At 40.5% G+C, this 18,972-nt stretch overlaps 1 protein-coding gene across 1 annotated transcript in view; it reads right to left on the reverse strand.

Moving 5' to 3' along the window:
• Window positions 1-846: 846 nt before the first annotated feature.
• LOC103373045 (RNA-binding protein 38-like) overlaps window positions 847-18,972 on the reverse strand; it is a 27,083-nt gene continuing 8,957 nt past the window's right edge. The window contains exon 4 of the mRNA XM_008302843.1: window positions 847-2,625. Within this exon, the coding sequence (XP_008301065.1) occupies window positions 2,274-2,625 (352 nt within the window). The 3' untranslated portion in view covers window positions 847-2,273. The remainder of the gene's footprint in view (window positions 2,626-18,972) is intronic.

The following is an 18,972-nucleotide window of genomic DNA, read 5'->3' on the forward strand; positions in this document are numbered from 1 at the left end:
TTATGGGAACTATGTCTCTATTTATTGGTCCAGAGTCGCTGCCATGCAACCAGCAGATGCTAGGGGAAGTCACTGCATCCAGCTGTGGCACATAACCTCATGTAAAACTACAGCTTCTCATTTTTACTCCCAGATTTTTTAGAAGGACTGAGCAAACAAGCTATTATTTGTTGATCAGTGAGCTAACTGGCTGCAGCTTCACGTTTATTGTCCAGACATGAGGCTGATAATCTTCTCATCAAATTCTTCACAAATCAGTTGAATAAAATGTTGAAAAACTCCTGTATCCCTTTTGTAGTGGTGGAAGAAGAATTCATATCCTTTACCTAAGTAAAAATATTAATAATCCATTGTAAAATACTCATGCATTTACAATGTTGCTTAAAAGTACCCCCCAAAAAGTTCTCTCTACTTCTAGCCACGTTTCTTTTTTTTTTTTCTGTTTTCATAGATGTGCTGGAGTTTATATTGCAGTGAAACATGAGCACACATTGAGTAGAAATGTGACAGAAGCAAAAAGCACCCAGAATGCTAAAAGCACATTATCCATCCATCCATTATCTATACACCTCTTAATCCTTGCTAGGGTCGCGGGGGGGAGGGGGGCTAGAGTCTAAAGCACAGTACTGGAGTAAATGTAGTTAGTTACATCTCACAGAATACTTATGCCTTTTCAATTAAACAATTCCAGGTCATCAGTGTAAAGTATCTCAGTGACATAAAGAAATGTCGGTGACTCATGTGTGACTCTCAGAACTGCTGCAGGTCTGTATGGAGCAACTACGACTTACAAATACAATCCTCAAGTCTTGCACTCTGATCACACTCAGAAAAAAAGATAGCATGTCTCATTTAGAAATATTCATTTTATTTTGCATATTTGTTTAAAATGAGATGTATGGCTTGTTTTAAGACTACTAAGGTGGTGCTACGGCACCAAGAGACTCCAGTATCAGTATTCTGCAGCTGGAAAAAAGACAAAGAAACAACTCTGACCAGTACAAGTGGCTGGAAAAGGAGCTCCGTCCTGACACTGGTGTTTACTGCATCGCTCTGTTTCTCTCTTGCTCACTCACACACACAGACAGCAAACACACACTCACTCACACACACATCCAAACACATTTACTTGATATGTATCGACAACTATGTAACTGAATATCACAAAACCAAACAGTGTCCAAAGACCGAATCCAAAGACATTCTTGCTCTAAAGGTTGCAGGTCAAGAAAGCCTAATAAACAGGGTGCCCAGGTAGCTCAACTTGTTGAGCAGGGACTCATAAACAGAGGCTTTAGTCCCAGATGTAGCGGCCATGGGTTCGAATGTGACCCACGCCATTTGCTGCATGTCCTTCCCCGACTCTTCTCCCCACATTTCCTGTCTCTCTCTCTCCACTTTCTGCTATAATAAAGGCTAAAAAGCCCCCAGAATAACTTAAAAGAAAGCCTAATATGCGGCTACAGGAAATGTATGTGATGAATATTGTGTTTTAAGTGTTTAAGTCATTCTCTGAGTAATGGTCTAGCAGTTGCAATACAAAAAAACAATATACCAGTGTTGTCTACCTTATTCATGCTCATCCTCTGTCGTCATAATTGCATATTCTGTGATAATCACCTTGTAATAACTTGCCAGCAGTAAAACAACAAAAGGAACAAAAGGGGGGGGTACAATAAACATTTTGTTCATCTGACATAAGTGACTAATAAAAATGACAAATGGAACCAGGTACAGAGAGAGAAATCTAAGGCCATAGACAGAAAGGTAACCTTGAGGAGGAGGTAATTGGACCTGTGTTTCTGACAGAGGAACTGGCTCTCAGCTTGGCTTAAATCCAGCATTCAGCTCAGTACCTGTAGAGAAACTGCAGCCACAGCATCGTGTCAAACAGACATATTTCTCATTGTCTTTACCCAGGTGCTCTCCGACAGTCAGACTGCCTCCAAACTCAGCAGTAAGAAAGAGAGACAGAGAGAGAGAGAGAGAGAGAGAGAGAGAGACATCCAGAAGATTACCAGTCGTCTGATTCCAGTCCCTGACTGCTGCCACTTATGAAAAACATTCAGTGTATGCTGATGACAATAGCAGTAGAACATTTTCATTAACTATTACAACAATAATATATAAAAAACAGGAATGAGAGTGCTCTCGAAAAGCCCTTTTGATTACATCACACTCTCTGATCCAGTCTCTTCCTGATGATGTCACAGGTCAAGAGTCACGCTGTTTTGAATCATCAGGTTGGCGGCCGCAGCTCGGCTCGGAGTGGCTCACTGCATGCGGTCGGGCTGGTGCAGGGGGTAGTGGAGGAAGGCCTGCGGGGCGGCCGACACAGTGGTGAGCGCAGCCAGAGGAGGGTGGATGGCGGCCGGAGGGGTCGGGGAGGCAGTGAGAGCAGGCGCTGGCGTACCAGGGGAAAAGCTGTAGCTGAGGTAGCCGGCGGAGGGCGACGGTGAAGGGGTGTAGGGGTACTGCTCCAGCCCTGTGGGGGCGTAGGGGCTGTAGGCCGAGCTGTAGTCCAGGTATGGGGAGGTGAGTGCTGCGGCTGTGGGACTCAGATGAGACTGAAGCAGGAGGCTGGGCTGAAGGAAGGCCTGGGGGTAGACGTACTGCTGGGAGAGCCTGGAGGGACGGAGGAACAAAAAGTGAGTGCAAGAGTCAAGTCACCAGCCATTATCTAATAATTCTATTCTCTATTCTAGAGAAAAGCAAAAAATGCCCATCACAGCTTGCTAGAGACCAACAGCCGAAAGCTTCAAAATCATTCAGGTTACTACCATGTGCAACAGGTAAAAGCTGCAAAATTTCCCTTCTGAGAACATGGAATCTCAAATATGTCCCATTTGTTCTTGAAAAGTAACTTAAATAATTAAACTATTATCAAAAATGTTGCCAATGAATTTTCTATCAATCAACTACTTGATTAATTTACTAATCATTGCAGGTCTGTTAATAAACATAGCAAGAAAAATGCCAGAAATGTTCTTCTCCGCTTCTCAAAAGTGAATATTTGCTTTTCTATTATTGTGGTAGACTTTATTTGTATTTTTTTTTTGGACTATGCCAGCTCTGGTATAAATGTCATTTATCAAATCAAATGATATGTTATTTAACAAAGGAAATAATCAGCAGAATAATCAACAGTGATAATAATCATCACCCACATTCAAATATACATGGGATTACACGCTGATAGGTACAATACCACATAACAGTGAGCACATGTGGAAAAGAGCATAATTGTGGGGTTTATATAAACATATATATTCTTGCCACTTTCTCTTTCATGATCATTTAGTCACTCACTTAAACTTAACAAGGGAATTCCCTCTGGATGACAACCTTGACTTTTAACATGCCAAACTAGGTAATTATTATGCAACTATGTCATTAAGAGCTTTATTTTGTTTTAAAATTCAAATACATATTAAATTTCATTGAGAATTATTTTTGTTACTTATTCTTCCAAAATCAAGGGTTTTCTACTGTCTGTATATATATAGGAGCATAATAAGTCTCCGGGTCATGACCTGTAACAGTTTTGCTTTGCTAAGATTTGCTGTTTATTTTTTTAATCTCATGAGATCTTATGCACAAATTAATTTTCCCCTCAGGATGAACCTCTGACTCAAAATTTTAATTTCAACCTCATTTATAGTTTGTCTTTGATGTTAATTAACTAAATTGCAAAGTCCAACATGGTAAACACTAATCTATCATGTTAGTATGTTACTGTGCAAACATGCTAATTTAGAAGTTAAGTTGTGAAGTTGAAGTTAAGATGTGCAAAATAACAAACAGAAGGACAAAACAAAACATCCATCCATTATCTATACACTGCTTAATCCTCACTAGGGTCATGGGGGGCTGGAGTCTATCCCAGCTGACTTAGGGTGAAGGCAGGAGACACCCTGGACAGGTCACCAGTCTATCACAGGGCCACACTTAGAGACAGACAACCAAGCACACTCACATTCACACCTACGGACAATTTAGAATCACCAATTAACCTCAACATGTTTTTGGACTGTGGGAAGAAGCCGGAGAACCTGGAGAACGCACGCTGCACGGGGAGAACATGCAAACTCCACGCAGAAAGATCCCACATGTCATAACCAGGACGTGAACTGGGGATGTTCTTGCTGCGAGGTAATGGTGCTAACCACCGAGCCACCTTGGAACCCCAAAACAAAAATGAAACAAAAGAAAAACAACCCAGAAAAGCAAACATGTAGGTCAGTGTATGTCATGTATGACATGAATAGTAAAGAAAGATAAGAGACAAGGCTGATATTCCTCTTCTGCCTCAAGAATGACAAAGTGTAATAAAATTCACACACAGGCCACGTCTGAATCTGTGTCTGAATAGCTGGTGGCAATGTCAGGACAATGTGTCTACAGAGCTGCCACTCAGTCTAACAACAGCAATAAGAGACACCGTACAAACACAAACAACCTCAGTGATGCCAGTTGACATCAGTTCCTTCAGTAATTTCACTATTTTCATTATATCCCAAATACCGAGTCCTATAAAGGCGTGCTCCTCCTTTAAGAGCAATTATCAGCACTGTTGCCCTAAAATAGAGCGTCTCCCTTGTGTTTAAGTTTAATTAGCACACTGCCTGAGAATCGTTCAGAAAAGAAGCTTTGATCCAAATGAAACATTCAACTATGAAACACTAAATTGCAAGAAATGACTCTTCATCTGTTCTTCTTTTGCACTATTGTGTATGAAATGGACACCTGTGCACTCACACTCACTCACTCACACTCACACACACACACACACACACACACATACACACAAAACTTGCCACAACGGATGAAATGCATGAGATCATTGGTACTCTGGGCCGCAGCGATAATGAGAGAAAAAAACAAAACAAAAAGCGCTCGACTGTCCTCCTGTATTCAGTCATGCCTTTGCCTAAGGCTGCCCACTTAACCTGAACTGCCTCAGTTACATCTGGCAAGAGTAACTGCGATCATATCAGAGGAACAAGGCTATGCTGCGGCGCTTAAGTAAAAACAACAGAACATGACAGTGTTTAACACTTAGAGTCCCGTGATCAGCGCCTGCAGTCCAACTCATTAACCTGACAGTAACCTTGTCACTGAGTCTGAGCAGGTGATCGGAGCAGCGAGAGGCGGCCTGCTGCTGCTGTTTAGCCCTAAACAAGGATCAGGTGTGCTTTCACAACAAACACTGAGCTCAGGCCTGTTCACACCCACTCTGATGTGTACACAACACACAGACACACACCAGTATGAACATGGTAACTGCCAGGATATTCCAGCACCCATATGAGGATCTTAAACAAATTTAATCTAATTTAGCTCTTCTTTGAACTTACTTAACCCTGTTGTACTGTTTCAAATCAACAATGTTTTTACAGTTTGTTAAAATCTTTTGCAGCAGTGATTGGCTCTTTAGTTTCATGAACGTTACTCCTGTTTTTCAGTAGAGCTCAACCAATATATTGGTTAGCCCATATTAGCCTGTCACAGACATGTCAGTATTGGCACGTATGTTGTCCGATATGGGTCGATATGAAAACTTTTTGATTTTTTGGGGGGGTACAGATCAGTAAAGATAGGAGTAGTTTAGGAATGGTGTCATTGCACCATTTGTCCAGAAGAGTGCAACTTGTTTTGTACACTACTCTGAGCACTGCAGCACATGTAGCAGGGTACGGAGTCAAATTGTGGAGTCACAACAAGCTACTAAGCATCCATCCATCCATCCATCCATCCATCCATCCATTACCTATACACCGCGTAATCCTCACTAGGGTCATTGGGGGCTGGATTCTATCCCAGCTGACTCAGGGTGAAGGCAGGGGACACCCTGGACAGGTCACCAGTCTATCGCAGGGCTACACTTAGAGACAGACAACCAAGCACACTCATATTCACACCAATGAACAATTTAGAATTACCAATTAACCTCAGTATGTTTATGGACTGTGGGAGGAAGTCAGTGAGAACCCATGCTGCAAAATGACAACATGCAAACTCCACGCAGAAAGATCTCAGATGCAAACCTTCTAGCTATGAGGCAACAGTGCTAACAACTGAGCCACCATCCAGTCCAAGCTGCTACCTGGTTTGTGAAATACATCAGTACCAGAACCAGAAATACTTTATTGATCCCCAAGGGGAATTGGAAAATTAAGTTACCCCATTAGGTGGCTGTGTCAATAATGGGCATGTGTACATATATATATATACCAGCTGATATATCAATATTGCTGTTTTCTTGTATAAATCAACATTGGCAATGGCACCAAAAATCCAGTATAAGTCAAGCTCTATGTTTTTTGGAAGCATGCTGACTTACTTACAAAGTTTACTAAATTTGGTCACCTATAACAATAACTGAGTCGGTCAAACAACTGATGCTTTCACTTCTTTAAGCCGCAGTGCCAAACTTTTACATTTACGTAAAAGTCCATTACATTCAAGCCCTTACCTAATGATACACAACCATTATGATGGCAATGGAGTAGTGTAGGCGAGTATGGTGGGATCTGTGGTTAAAAAACCTAGGGAGTGTCCAAAAAAAAGTTTCTGATTTCTGATTTCCAGGGATAAAGACAGACTATGTGTTCATAGGAAGGATTACAGTCAAGAGAGGAAAGCAAGCGATGGCGAGGCATACGTCATAAGCACGTTTAAACTGTGCTTGTGCAATTAGTCTCACTGCCAGACAAAAGTTCTACGTTGCAGGTTTAGGTTGTGGGCAATTTTTAATATATATATTTTTATCCACCTTAAACAACATCTCCACAACTGAGGGCAAATGAACATCTTGGGTTCTATCATCAATAAACACTGGAGAATTCTGAAATACAGTAAGACTCCTTGTTCACATCACCAGGTCAAAGTCAGATTTGAAAAAAAAAAAAATCCATCAACTACTTCTTGTACATGAGAGTTAAGAACTTTGGTGATAAGTCAATAGACACCGATGTTATTGGACCTGTTCTGAAAATTCTCAATTGTAACTCAATTTAAAACCCTCTTTGGTCATTGATTAAACTGTATTAAAACAAACAAACAGACAAATAAAAAAACGTATCTATGTGTGTCAAAGTTAGATATTAAGAAGTGTTTTCCCCATGAAAATAATCCTTTCCTGCCTTAACATGGCAAAGATGTAATTCTATTCCTTGCCTCACTCTACTCGCACCTTACTTTCATCTCAACATGACTTTTTTAGAAGTATTTTAAAAAGTAGTTTTATCATTATAAAACAATAAACCTTGTTAACTGTTAAACCAATGAGAAAAGAAGGGACCAACATGTCACATAACCAAAACTTACTCATAAAATGTCACTTAAGAAGCTGATGGAAAAAGGGTTTAAAGGAGTTCTGGCCATGAAAGCACGGCAGTGATAAAGTCTGCAGACTGATGACGTATGGCAACATCCATCCATCCATTATCTATACACCGCTTAATCCTCACTAGGGTCGCAGGGGAGCTGGAGCCTATCCCAGGCGACTCAGGGCGAAGGCAGGGGACACCCTGGACATAGCACCAGTCTATCACAGGGCTACACTTAGAGACAGACAACCAAGCACACTCACATTCACACCTACGGACAATTTAGAATCACCAATTAACCTCAACGTGTCAGAGAACCCACGCTGCATGAGAACATACAAACTCCACGCAGAAATTCCGGTGCCCCCAGCAAACCAGCAACCTTCTTGCTGCGAGGCATCAGTGTTACCAACTGCGCCACCTTGCAGCCCATATGGCAACATACAAAGTTTATGATAGAAAGATGATCGAAAGATCATCACACAGTTTGTCCAGCAGAGGGTGTTTAGCTGTCAATTTTTACAACAGTGAGCAATGTAGCACATGTAGCAGAGCACATATCACAGCTTGTCTGTTCAGCTGTGATATGTGCTCTCCTACATGTGCTAGAGTGTTTAGAGTGTTGTAAAAATGGTGTGGCGTACAGGTTTGCCTTTATGGTACGCTGTTAACTCATTAATAAACACTGACCTCATAATTCTTATTTTTAAGTATACAAAAAACTATTAAATTACTATTTTTATTAATATTATTACCATTTACTAAATGAGAAACAATCGACCTTAGTTATTAAGTGTAAAACCAACGAGAATGAAATGAGTAAGAAAAGTTTGTATTCATATCAGGCAACATCAGTCACTGCAAGAAGCTGATTGAAAACAGAGTTTCAGGGAGTTGTGGCCAAGAGAGCAGTGATAAAGTCTGCAGACTAATGAGATGCAACAACATATAAAGCACACCCCTCCTTGACTGCTCTGTGTCCCTCCTCCTCCCAGAGCAGAAGTGCAGTGTCATTCCCACGGCTGTGTGCCGCTGCCTGCCTGCCTGGGCACCGGCCTGACTGATCCAATGTGACAGCGGCATCATACGAGAGGGAGCTTCGCCTCGCCTCTCTCCTCCCCGCGCCTGGCATCATTGCTGGCTGTCAAACACACATTTATATATATACTCACACACAGGGGATGTAGACAGACAGGCACGCAAACACTAAATTACAAAGCACGCAGTGAATCACACGGTCGAACTGATCACATCCCGAGAAAAAGCGAAAGAAGAAACGAATGCGGTGCACGTACACGTTTAACAGGTTGTGTGTCGTTAGTTAAGCAGCTCAGAAGAGGATGTGGATGTATCTGTGTGGTGAGTGGAGAGGGAGGGGGGGTTCAAGCATGGCCAGGCTAATTGGCGCAGCTGCATGGGTGTACGCTCGCTATCAGACCCATGAGAGCAGAATAACCTCCACCGACTCCCCTCTCCCTCCCCTCTCTGGGTTTACTCCCTCACAGCCATCTTCCTCTGCTGCACTCCCCCTCACTGTCCTTTATCAAAACCCAGCAGTGGGATGAAAGAGATAGGATGTCCTGACTAAAGAGAATAAAATCTAAACATCCCCAGTGCTTTTTTAGTTGTTTTTTTTTGCGAGGGTCAATGTCAGGACTCCTTGGACGAGGAGTGAGAGACGCTGAGAGGTGAAAGATCAGCCATCATATCCCTCATGCCTCAGGACAGCCTCGCTTTTAATAGTTCATGTGAGGGATGTGAGGAGGGTGAGTCAGTCAAAGAGACACACTGATGCAGACGCACGCGCATGACCCTTCGTCCTCCCCCGATAAAGGCACACGGCTGCAGGGAGGGTGAGCGATAGAAAAGGCCAGCATCAGCGATGGACACTCAGCTCTCATGTCAGCAAGCGAGAAAGACATTCAAATTTGATTCATTCCAACAGGGTCGCATGAAATGGAGGAAATGTGATGTAACTCGTAGGTTCACCCAGTGTTATCACGGCAGTGTAAGTCAAGATGACTTTAATATGTCACAGATTGTTCACGCTTGAGGTTTAACTCCACAGATTTTGCTGTCAGTGTAATGGAATCCAAATCATTTCCTTCATGACTTGTTGCTCATCAATGAAGTGTTTAAAAAATTATATTGTTCTGGAGTCAGATCTATCAAATTTCTCAAAGAATCCTGTGTTTTGTTTTGTTTTTTTTATTTAGCAGAGTCTGACAGCCAAGATTATTACCTATTACTGTCCTGTCACAGACGCATTGGAATAGTCGTATATGTTGTCCGATAATAAGACGGACCATAAATAAGTGAAAAGATGCAGAGTAGCTTTAAACGCCATTTGTTTTAAAAGCACTCTCAGCACTGCAGCACATGTAGCAGAGTACGTATCACGGCTGAGCACACAGTGGTGCGGAGTAAGGCTTTGTTTTCATAGTAAGCTGCTAACTAGTTTTCGAAAAACAATGCTGGAAAGTTAATAAACAGTGACCTCATCCCCTCTCAACATTACTCCATCATAGCAACAAGCGAGAAGGACATTTAAAAACAGGGAGGAAATGTGACATAACTGGTCATAGATTGTTCATGTTTAAAGTGTAAGTCTACACTTGAAAAGATTTCCCTGTCAGTGTAATGGAATCCAGATCATTTCCGTCACCACTTGTTGCTCATCCAACAAGCATTTAAATAATATCCGGTTCTGGAGTCGTGTCTATCAAACTGCTCAAAGTGGGATTTTGAACTTTTTGTGGTAAAAAAAAAAAATCCTTTTGTTAAAGCTTTTCATCCTATTTCTCTTAATTTTGAGAAAACTCAGAAGGTCTCTGATCTCTCTGACTTGTGGTTAAGAGCTGATCATAAATGGCAGATGGTAAGAAACAGGTGTGACACACATACAGAATACATGAAAATAGGCCAGTTTTAGTCACAACTTGCATTTGATTTTCACATTTGATAGGATTGTACCCTATTTTTTTACTCCCTTCACTAGGGGTGCAAACATAAACAAATTTAGCGCCGATGAACCTTCATTCACTATCAATCCAAATTCATCCATACCACCTAATTGTAATAATTGTACCTTATTTTAAAAAACAAACAAACAAGGAAACAGATTCAACTAATGAATATTTCCTCCACTACCTGTTTTGGTCCATAAAATAAACATCACAACATTCTGGAAACTCATCTGAAGCCTTTCAATGTCTCATTTTGTCCAACGAGTGTTTGTGATGAATTAATTAAAATAGTCAACTAATGAAGCTCCAGCTCTGCGCGGTCATGCAACAAACAACTGTTCGCTCAAACAAGAAGCAAACCAAAAACTGCGCAGATGATGGATTTCAACCAACTTTTATCCAGTTTTCAGTGCAATCACTTATTAAACACCACATGTCTGCAGCAGTGTCACCATGAAACGTCCTCCTCTCTGCTTCATGCGTTTCTCTCATCACATTTCTGGCACTTTGGCAGGTTTTTGTTGTGAGGCGCCTGCAGGCACATGATATACACAGAAGTGCTGATTTAGCCTGAAATGCAAAGTCATTGCTCATTAAAAGCTAGCCTGAATCTATATTTTTATGCACTGTATTTGTCAACATCCTCCAACAGAAGACAAGAAGAAAAAAAAAGGGGAAGCAGCCGCTGACTTTAGCGTCGAAACGCTCATCACAACACAACAACTGCAAACGCAGATCAAAATGTGAGTCATCTTCTAACAGACAACTGAACAAAATGGGAGCTTTGTGTGCTATGAAAAGCTTCCAACGTGATATTTTGACTCTTTTTCCCTTCTTCTGTTGGATGAAAAAGCCAACAGAAGTGCCTCTCCTAATTGGGTCCCTGGGTAAGAGGAAAATCCACCTGAGGCTTCGCTGTCTACCTAAACCCCTCGACAGACAGAGAGCGATAACTGCAGGCTGAGAGAGGAGGAAAGAGAGATGATCGAGAGGGGGGAGGAGGAGGAAGACAGAGGCAGAGTGGGAAAAAAGAAAAATCAGACAAAGACAGGAGACAGTCGAGGATGTGAGTGTTACTGATGTGTCATTGAGAGGCATTTCATAATAAACGCATTTCACACACACACCAAAAAGAAAAAAGAAAAAAGATCCCCAGCATCACATCTGAAGCTTCACTGAACCCAGCCACAACTACACCCGGCCACAGGTGTGATCTAAGCCTGTGTCCTTCCTCCTCCCCTCCTCTGTTCCACTGCTTCAACAGGAAGCTCTCCCCCCCCTTTACTGCCTCCCCTCCACCTTAAACAGCCTCACCGCACATCCGTCTCCTTCCTCTCCTTTCTTTTCTCTCAAAAAATAAATGCCAGAATGTCTTTTTTTTTTTTTTTTTTTAATTAAAAAAAAAAAAAAAAATCTCACTGCTGCCAAGCAACGGCACTGACGTTGGGTGCTGAAGGCAGACGGCAGGCGGCCACGGGCGACAGATGCCTCCCTCCCCTTCTCCCTGCCTCCCCTCCAGTGAGAACACCCCCTCACCCCTCCCCAGCACGACTCAGCTGTACCTCAAAGCCACATTTGGCATCAGGCCGTCCTCTGTCCTCTTAAAAACTTTAAGCAAACACGGCGAAGCAGCAGACAGAGCTGCACTTTGTTTGAGTTCATCTTTGATATTTGCTGTTTGCTGCGTCTGAGCGGACGGACGCAGGAGCCCACTGGGGCCTCACAGTGATGAAACAGGAGCAACCAAACACCTGCAGACGTATTTAGGCAGATTTTTTTGCTTAAAGGAACAGTTTTGATTCTAAAATAAAACTCAACAAAAAACAATCCATATACAATAAAAACAATAACAAAGCTTGCTCACTGGGGATCCGGGGAATGTTTGGATTTACTGGGTTTTCATTTTTGCAGGGTCATAACTTTAGCTCATCAGGTTGATCTCTAGGATTATAAAGACTGTAGGATCTTGGCCATAATATTTCTATTAATTTAGTTAAGTTCAGTAATTTATAAAACCGTAGGGTCTTGGCTTCATTATTACACGAGTTATGTTTCCTTATGTTAATAATTAATAACACTGTAGGGTCTCAGCGTTAATCATACTCTGGTAAAGAAGTATTTAATGTAACTTTTGAAGAGTTTAATCCCTAATATGTAAAGTACTCGGGTAAATTATTCACTGTGTAATAGCTATACTTGTTAGGTTAATTCCGTACTGTCATATTCCTTTTTACTGGAGGGCACCTTGACTTGTCTAAAATGTGCTTTATAAAAACAAAAAAACAAAAACAAAAAAAACAACAACAAAAATTGATTTAACTATTTTATCGTGTAATATTGCATGCTTAGGGTCTTTTTTATTTGTTTGAATTTCTTTTCAATATTTGTCTTATTTTACTTTTTTTTTATTGTATTGTATTATTGTAACTTTGCTTTTGAAAGGTGTTCTTCAAACAAAGCTGTTTTTATTTATTTATTTATGTATTATTATTATTATTATTATTATTATTATTATTATTATTATTATTATTATTATTATTATTATATGTGCTTCTTACATACGGGGTGACACCCAGCAGCTGGCTAGCTTCGCTTAATATAGCACTCACTAATTAACACTTCATAGCTTGTTAACATTACTGCTCAGAGCCAAGAAGAAGCGCAATATGCAACCCACCAAAAAAAAAAAGAAAAAAACACCAACGTGTTGTTTTTCGGCTGCTTTTCGCACAAGTTGCGTTACTGTGAGTTTTGTGTCAGACTACTTCTTGGATGTGAGCAGCTACTTGCTGGATTGTGCTGGTTGCCAGTTTGGCTCACAGCTCCCTGCAAAGCAGCAAACTGTTTTTTTACACTACAGTTTTTTTTTTATTAGATAAAATAAACAAACTATAACGTGTTAATTAATCATCTTTGGAGTTGCTGGTAGCTGAATTTTGTTACCTTTAGTCAGAGCCTAGCTAGCTGTTTCTGGTCTTTGTGCTAAGCTAAACTACGTGGCTGCTAGTCTCACATAGTCAGACTACTCTGCAGTACAGAATGATCTGGCTGCACCTCCTTATCATTTAGTGGCATATCCTTAAAATAAGGACAGGTGAAAGGATTTTGGTTGAACATTTGCACACAGTGAGATGAGCACTATCATTTCTTTTTGTTTTTTTAATTTATTTATAAGGGCAGGGGAGAGAGACAGGAAAGAGGGGAGAAGAATGGGGAAAGACCTGCAGCAAGGAGCTGTGGGCGGGAGTTGACCCCACGACCACTGCGTCTGCGACTACATCCACTGTTTGTGGGTTGCTGTCTTGAGCTACCGGGGCGCCCTCTGGAAACGGCTAATTCACAGAAAAAACAAAACAAAACTAGGGTTGCACAATCCAAATTCTCTGCAGAACTTTATCTCTGTGGTCGGTTGCTGCTCTGAGGTTGTTGCGGCTCTTTGTCATAGTAAAGGGGATTTTGAAAATGTTAAGATAGCAGAAGGAGAAGAGAAAGCTGAATCAAATGCTCAGCCAATGCCAGGCTTACACTCGCAATCCACATGCAGTGAGTCAGAGTACATGGCTGCTGGCTTCAGCCAGACAAGACACAACATTTTTAAGGTTTATATACCAGTGATTTTACATCAGATTAGAGTTATTCTGATGTGAAAATGGCTAGAGTTTCTGTTTTGTGTTTTCTCTATAAAAGGCAAAGGAATCCCTTTTCACATTATTGTCAACTTGTACAGAATTTTCATAAACTATCTGGACTTCACCCATTCAAGTTGCTTTCTGGCAGTCCACACCTAAAAATATCCAGTTTGTAATGACATGAAACAGAAAAAGCTGCCGGTTTACGTCACGAAAGCAGCAAATATTTGGCATTCTTTGCTTCAATAATGACTCAGATATACTGTTTTCCACTGTCCAATCATTGATGTACACTGTGTAGTTCATTGAGAACAATATGACATAAGAATGAAAGGGAACATATGCGCCGTTAAAGCTCACTCAGGTGGATCGCTGCAGCCATCAGCAGACTGAGTTGTGCTATGAAGTTGCAAGGCATAACTTCAGCCCTGACTACATTTGTCAGGACATTGGATTTGGGACACAAACATCCTCTGTGGCTGATTCTCCCTCTGATGTTTATTCCTCTAATGCAGTTTCCATTTCAAACGTTCCTTTACATCACACACCTTGATGTCTCACAGTCAGATTGTGAACTGTGCGTTTTCTTTGTGATATGCCGGTCGGATGAGTTGAGCATCGCTTTTTTTTGTGTATATTTTTTAATAAACTGTTAAAGTCTATTACATTTGGCTGCTGTTTATAGAACCAACAGACTTTCTATGGATCTTAATGATGTTTCTGTTGGATGATGTACATGGGTATGCCTGATTTATTACCATTAGTTCCTTAAAATCATAAAATTGTTGCGGTGATTTAGTTAAATAGGAAACAATATTAGAACAAAGTCTAACAAGCAATGACAAACAAACATTGGAGCCTAAACCTTTTTAATTAAGCAGGCATCAGTTTCTTTGTCAGCAACAATGATATAATTCAGCTTTCCAGTTTTCTTGATATGTATTTACTTTTTCATATCTTCATTTATAACTGTATTTTTTTGTTTGTGTTGTCAAGAAATGTTTTTGTTCTCTTGAATATGAATTTATATCAGAATTAAAAACTAATGTTACAGTGCCGTCCGTGCAGCACATTATATGTGATTGTCCTGTGTACAGAACTGGGGGTCTGTTCACAAAAAATACAGAATAAAAAAACAACTACTAAAACAAAAACAAAAAAAACTAAACTCAGCATCCTATACAAAATCATCCTAATCAGTTCAATCAAGTTAAGTATAAAGATTATAAATTTGGAAGACAGGTTGGTAACTGGTGTTGATCAAAGATGGCTGATGGAATACCCAGTAAATCTGTGGTTCAAGACTGGGAAGGCCACTATTCTTTCAAAGCAACACAGCCCTCTTTAAACCTTGAGCTATTTCTTATTGTTCCTGAAATAAAAGTCCTTGATGTTGCCAAGTAATGTTGAAAACTGACTGCAGTCATACTGATCATGTCAAAGGCACACTGAGCCTTGGAGCAGAGAGATGTGAGCAGGGACAGATGTGCCCTGTGCAAGTACAAAACTAAGAAATATATAGATCTCACAGGCTGTAAGGTTTGTGTATCCCTTGTTTAAATGTGTAATTTATGTCTGAGCTGCAGCTTAGAATAATTCAATTCTTCCAAATTTGTTTAAGTAGTCAATACCAGCTCGAGTATCTTCCTGTCAGCTGTGCAGTGGACACAGAGCAGGAGCTGTGATTTATTACATTCAACAGAACAACTCAACAGGCTTCATTGGTTTTGTATTCTGGAGAGACAAACAACGATGTTACCATTGATAACAGAAATTCAAAATAGACAGCTTCCTGTTGAGAAAAAAAAAGTGAATCAGCCACTCAGTCAAAGAACAACACCTCTTGCAGCTGCGCTGCACTCAGATCTCCTGAGGTTAGCACTGTCACAGACACCGGTATCGCTTCTTCTTCTGCAACAGATTTTTCCTGAAATAAACTGAACCACGTTTACAAGGTAGACCATGAACGGATGTTGTGTTGAAAATGAAAGAAAATGTGTGTAAAGCTGAAGTGATGAACTGATTCAAGGGTTATTCCACCCATTTAGTATTAAATCATCACTGAGTTGTTGGAGAGAGTAACAAAGGTATGGGCAGCATCAGAGCAGCAGAAAAATGACAGTGATGAAGTTGAGCTACACAAACACTGGATCCAACAACACAATACAAATAAATAAACACATAAAAAGTCACTGGACAGATCTGAGATGACAATACTAACATCAGACTTTAGGGAACTTCCTGTTAAAAGGTGACTACTGAGCTTTGTGTGACCAGTCAGAGGAGCCACTGTGAACCTGTTAGCTGACTAACTATAAATGGACAACAATGAAAATAACATATCTGTAATTTACAACGTTCACCAAGTAAAAAATGCCAAACATTTGCTGGTTTCAGCTTTACAGATGATGGTGATAATTTGCATTTGTTTCCTTCTTTGTATCTCTGCTAATTAACCATCTTTGGATTTGTTTGAACAAAAAACAACAAACTGATAATAAAAATAAACTCTTCATGATAAATAAAGGCTGCATATGATGTCACTTAAAGTTAGCTCTTTCCACTCTGAGCATCACTGTACCAGAAGCATGCTACTAAAACACAACCTGCTGCCATTTATTAAAGGTTGTGGAGCGGAAGAGGCAGCCTGGCGCTAGTCTGACTGAAATGGATGCAGAGCTGTCGCTGAGCATTTTTAGAACCACTTCAGAAACATCAGTGTCACTGACTGACTGTCAAAATGCTGTTATTCACATTCTAAATTACAATTTTGATTAGAGTTTGAATTAGTCTTCTTCAAACTTCTGGCCTGCTGAAAAGGTTGAGAAGACTGATTGTATTGTAAAATACTTCCAAGAGTCTCCTATTCATAGAACCCAAGGCTGTTCATTTCCACCACACTGTTTAAAAGCTGTTGCTGACTGAAGTAGGTTTTTTAGAGGTGGAAATTTCAGAAAATAGTCCAGGGCTCAAGGGGATAAAAGAAATTAACGACTGTGTTAACTGCTGGCTTGATAGCTCATTGTAAAAAAGAAAACAACACTTTGTCAATGACTGCAGTCGGCTCATAACCTGTCAACCCAAACACTCACTTTATTTATGCTTCATAACAGCTTATTACCGGTCAGTTAATTACTGACAGTGAGCCATGTTGTAAAGTTCAAGGCTTCAGCATCAGCAATAATCTGAATGGATCCTGTGTTTTTATGCTTTTTAGCACATGAAAGCATCTATTTAATACTCATGCTATCCTATGAATTTGAGTTTCATCCATGAAATGTTAATAATGAAACCATTTCCCAGATATTTTTGTCAGACCAACAGTCCAAACCTTAAAATGTCCAGTTTGTAATGACATAAAGCAGAAAAAACTCCCGGTTCACATCACAAAAGCAGCAAATATTGATGACTCAAACATTTAATCGGTAAGTAAAACAGGTCTGCACACTTCTAAATAACATCTCAATGCTTGAATGTGAACAGGGACAAAGAAAGTGCCACCTCTTGTGTGTGTTTGCCTTTGGGGTGTGTTAGTTAGTTCGTGCGCCAGGTGATGTTTTGTTTCAGTCTGTGAGGTGTCAAACTGTGACTCTTCCTGGAAGCAGAGATTAAAAGACCGACTCCCTCTGCTTCGAATGTCCGTCCTCGCTCTGGGAGACTTTCTATCAACCCTTCATCACTCATTCATAGACTCATCTGGGTCAGCCTCAATTCCCTCATCACTCATTCAGAAATTGAGGACTGCAATATTAATAGCACTCAGAACAGTTGAGGTTTTTAATGGACTTCTCTATAGCCGCAGGATGAGGATTTGTCAGCCTGCAGAAAGTAAGAGTGACAAGATCTTTTCCAAAACATGACATCCTGAAAATCCCTAAAATGCCTCTAAAACATAGGAGATCAAGGCTGAAAGGTTTCACATTTTTGTCAACCAAAGACCAAAAACCTTAGAATCAAAGACATTGAGCACTTCTTCCCCCCGAGTAGCAGCTATTTCATTTTGAAAATGACGCTCCGAAAGTCAACAGCTCACCCACATACACAGGACAAAATCAAGCAGACAGCTGTGATAGCTGACAACATCCTCGTCTAAGATCACCCCGGCAGCAGCAGCGATACACTGAATATCTGAGTCAAGCCTAAGGAAGAGCTGTCAGAAGAGTCATCCACGCCGAGCTTACACAACACAACAACTGGACTCGACCTGCAGTGTCTCTATGCGGTCTGTAACAGTCCTGGATATGAATCATCCTCCATGTTTCACTCAGGAACTGAGTCATTAAGATTTCCTTTCGTGTTCAAACTGAGAGACTAGATGAGGAGGCAGAACGTCCATCACATGACTGACTTTTCCAGCAGGTTGAGTTCTTCCCAAGAAACCACCAGCATAAGGTCATGAGGGCAAAATTGTTTGTGTCCCCAGTGCATGTATTATTGATATATATTGTGATATTGTGATATAGTACATTTTGAGGAATATCAATAATCAGAGATTGTCTGTGTGAGCAGTTAAGTGATCGTTCCTGCTAGGATGCTTTTGGAAGGACGAAGATGTGAAAACTGGGATGTTAATCGTGAACAGTTAATCTGTTAAGTGTTGGTACTAATTTAAACAATTAAAAATATGTTAACTGATGAAGCAGAGGACGAAGGACATGCATTTTAGAAAATATACAATTGGTCAGCTATAGTATATGGTTATTCCACCAGGACGAGGTGAGATGCAGTCACTCCAACTATAGGCAGTTATGTTGGCAAGTAGAGAGCATTGTGGGTATTTAGCTAGTGAAGGGGCACTGTGACAAAGACTTTTTTTTAACATTTAGTGGATGCTTGCCAGCATTCAAGCATTGAAAATGAGCTGAAGTCTGCTAAGACAGCACAAAGCTAAGTTAAGCATAAGCCATTTGAGTGGCTCTTTCACTCAAAGCTACATCACCATGTGGAATAATCTTTACTGTAGTCAGTTGGTGCTGACTATCAATTAAGAAAAGGTTCCAAATTTGCATTCCTACGTGAAACTATACAATATTTCACAAAAAGAAT

Source organism: Stegastes partitus, unplaced genomic scaffold (assembly GCF_000690725.1).
Source record: "Stegastes partitus isolate 25-593 unplaced genomic scaffold, Stegastes_partitus-1.0.2 Scaffold1893, whole genome shotgun sequence".
In the NCBI taxonomy this organism is placed as follows: domain Eukaryota; kingdom Metazoa; phylum Chordata; class Actinopteri; family Pomacentridae; genus Stegastes; species Stegastes partitus.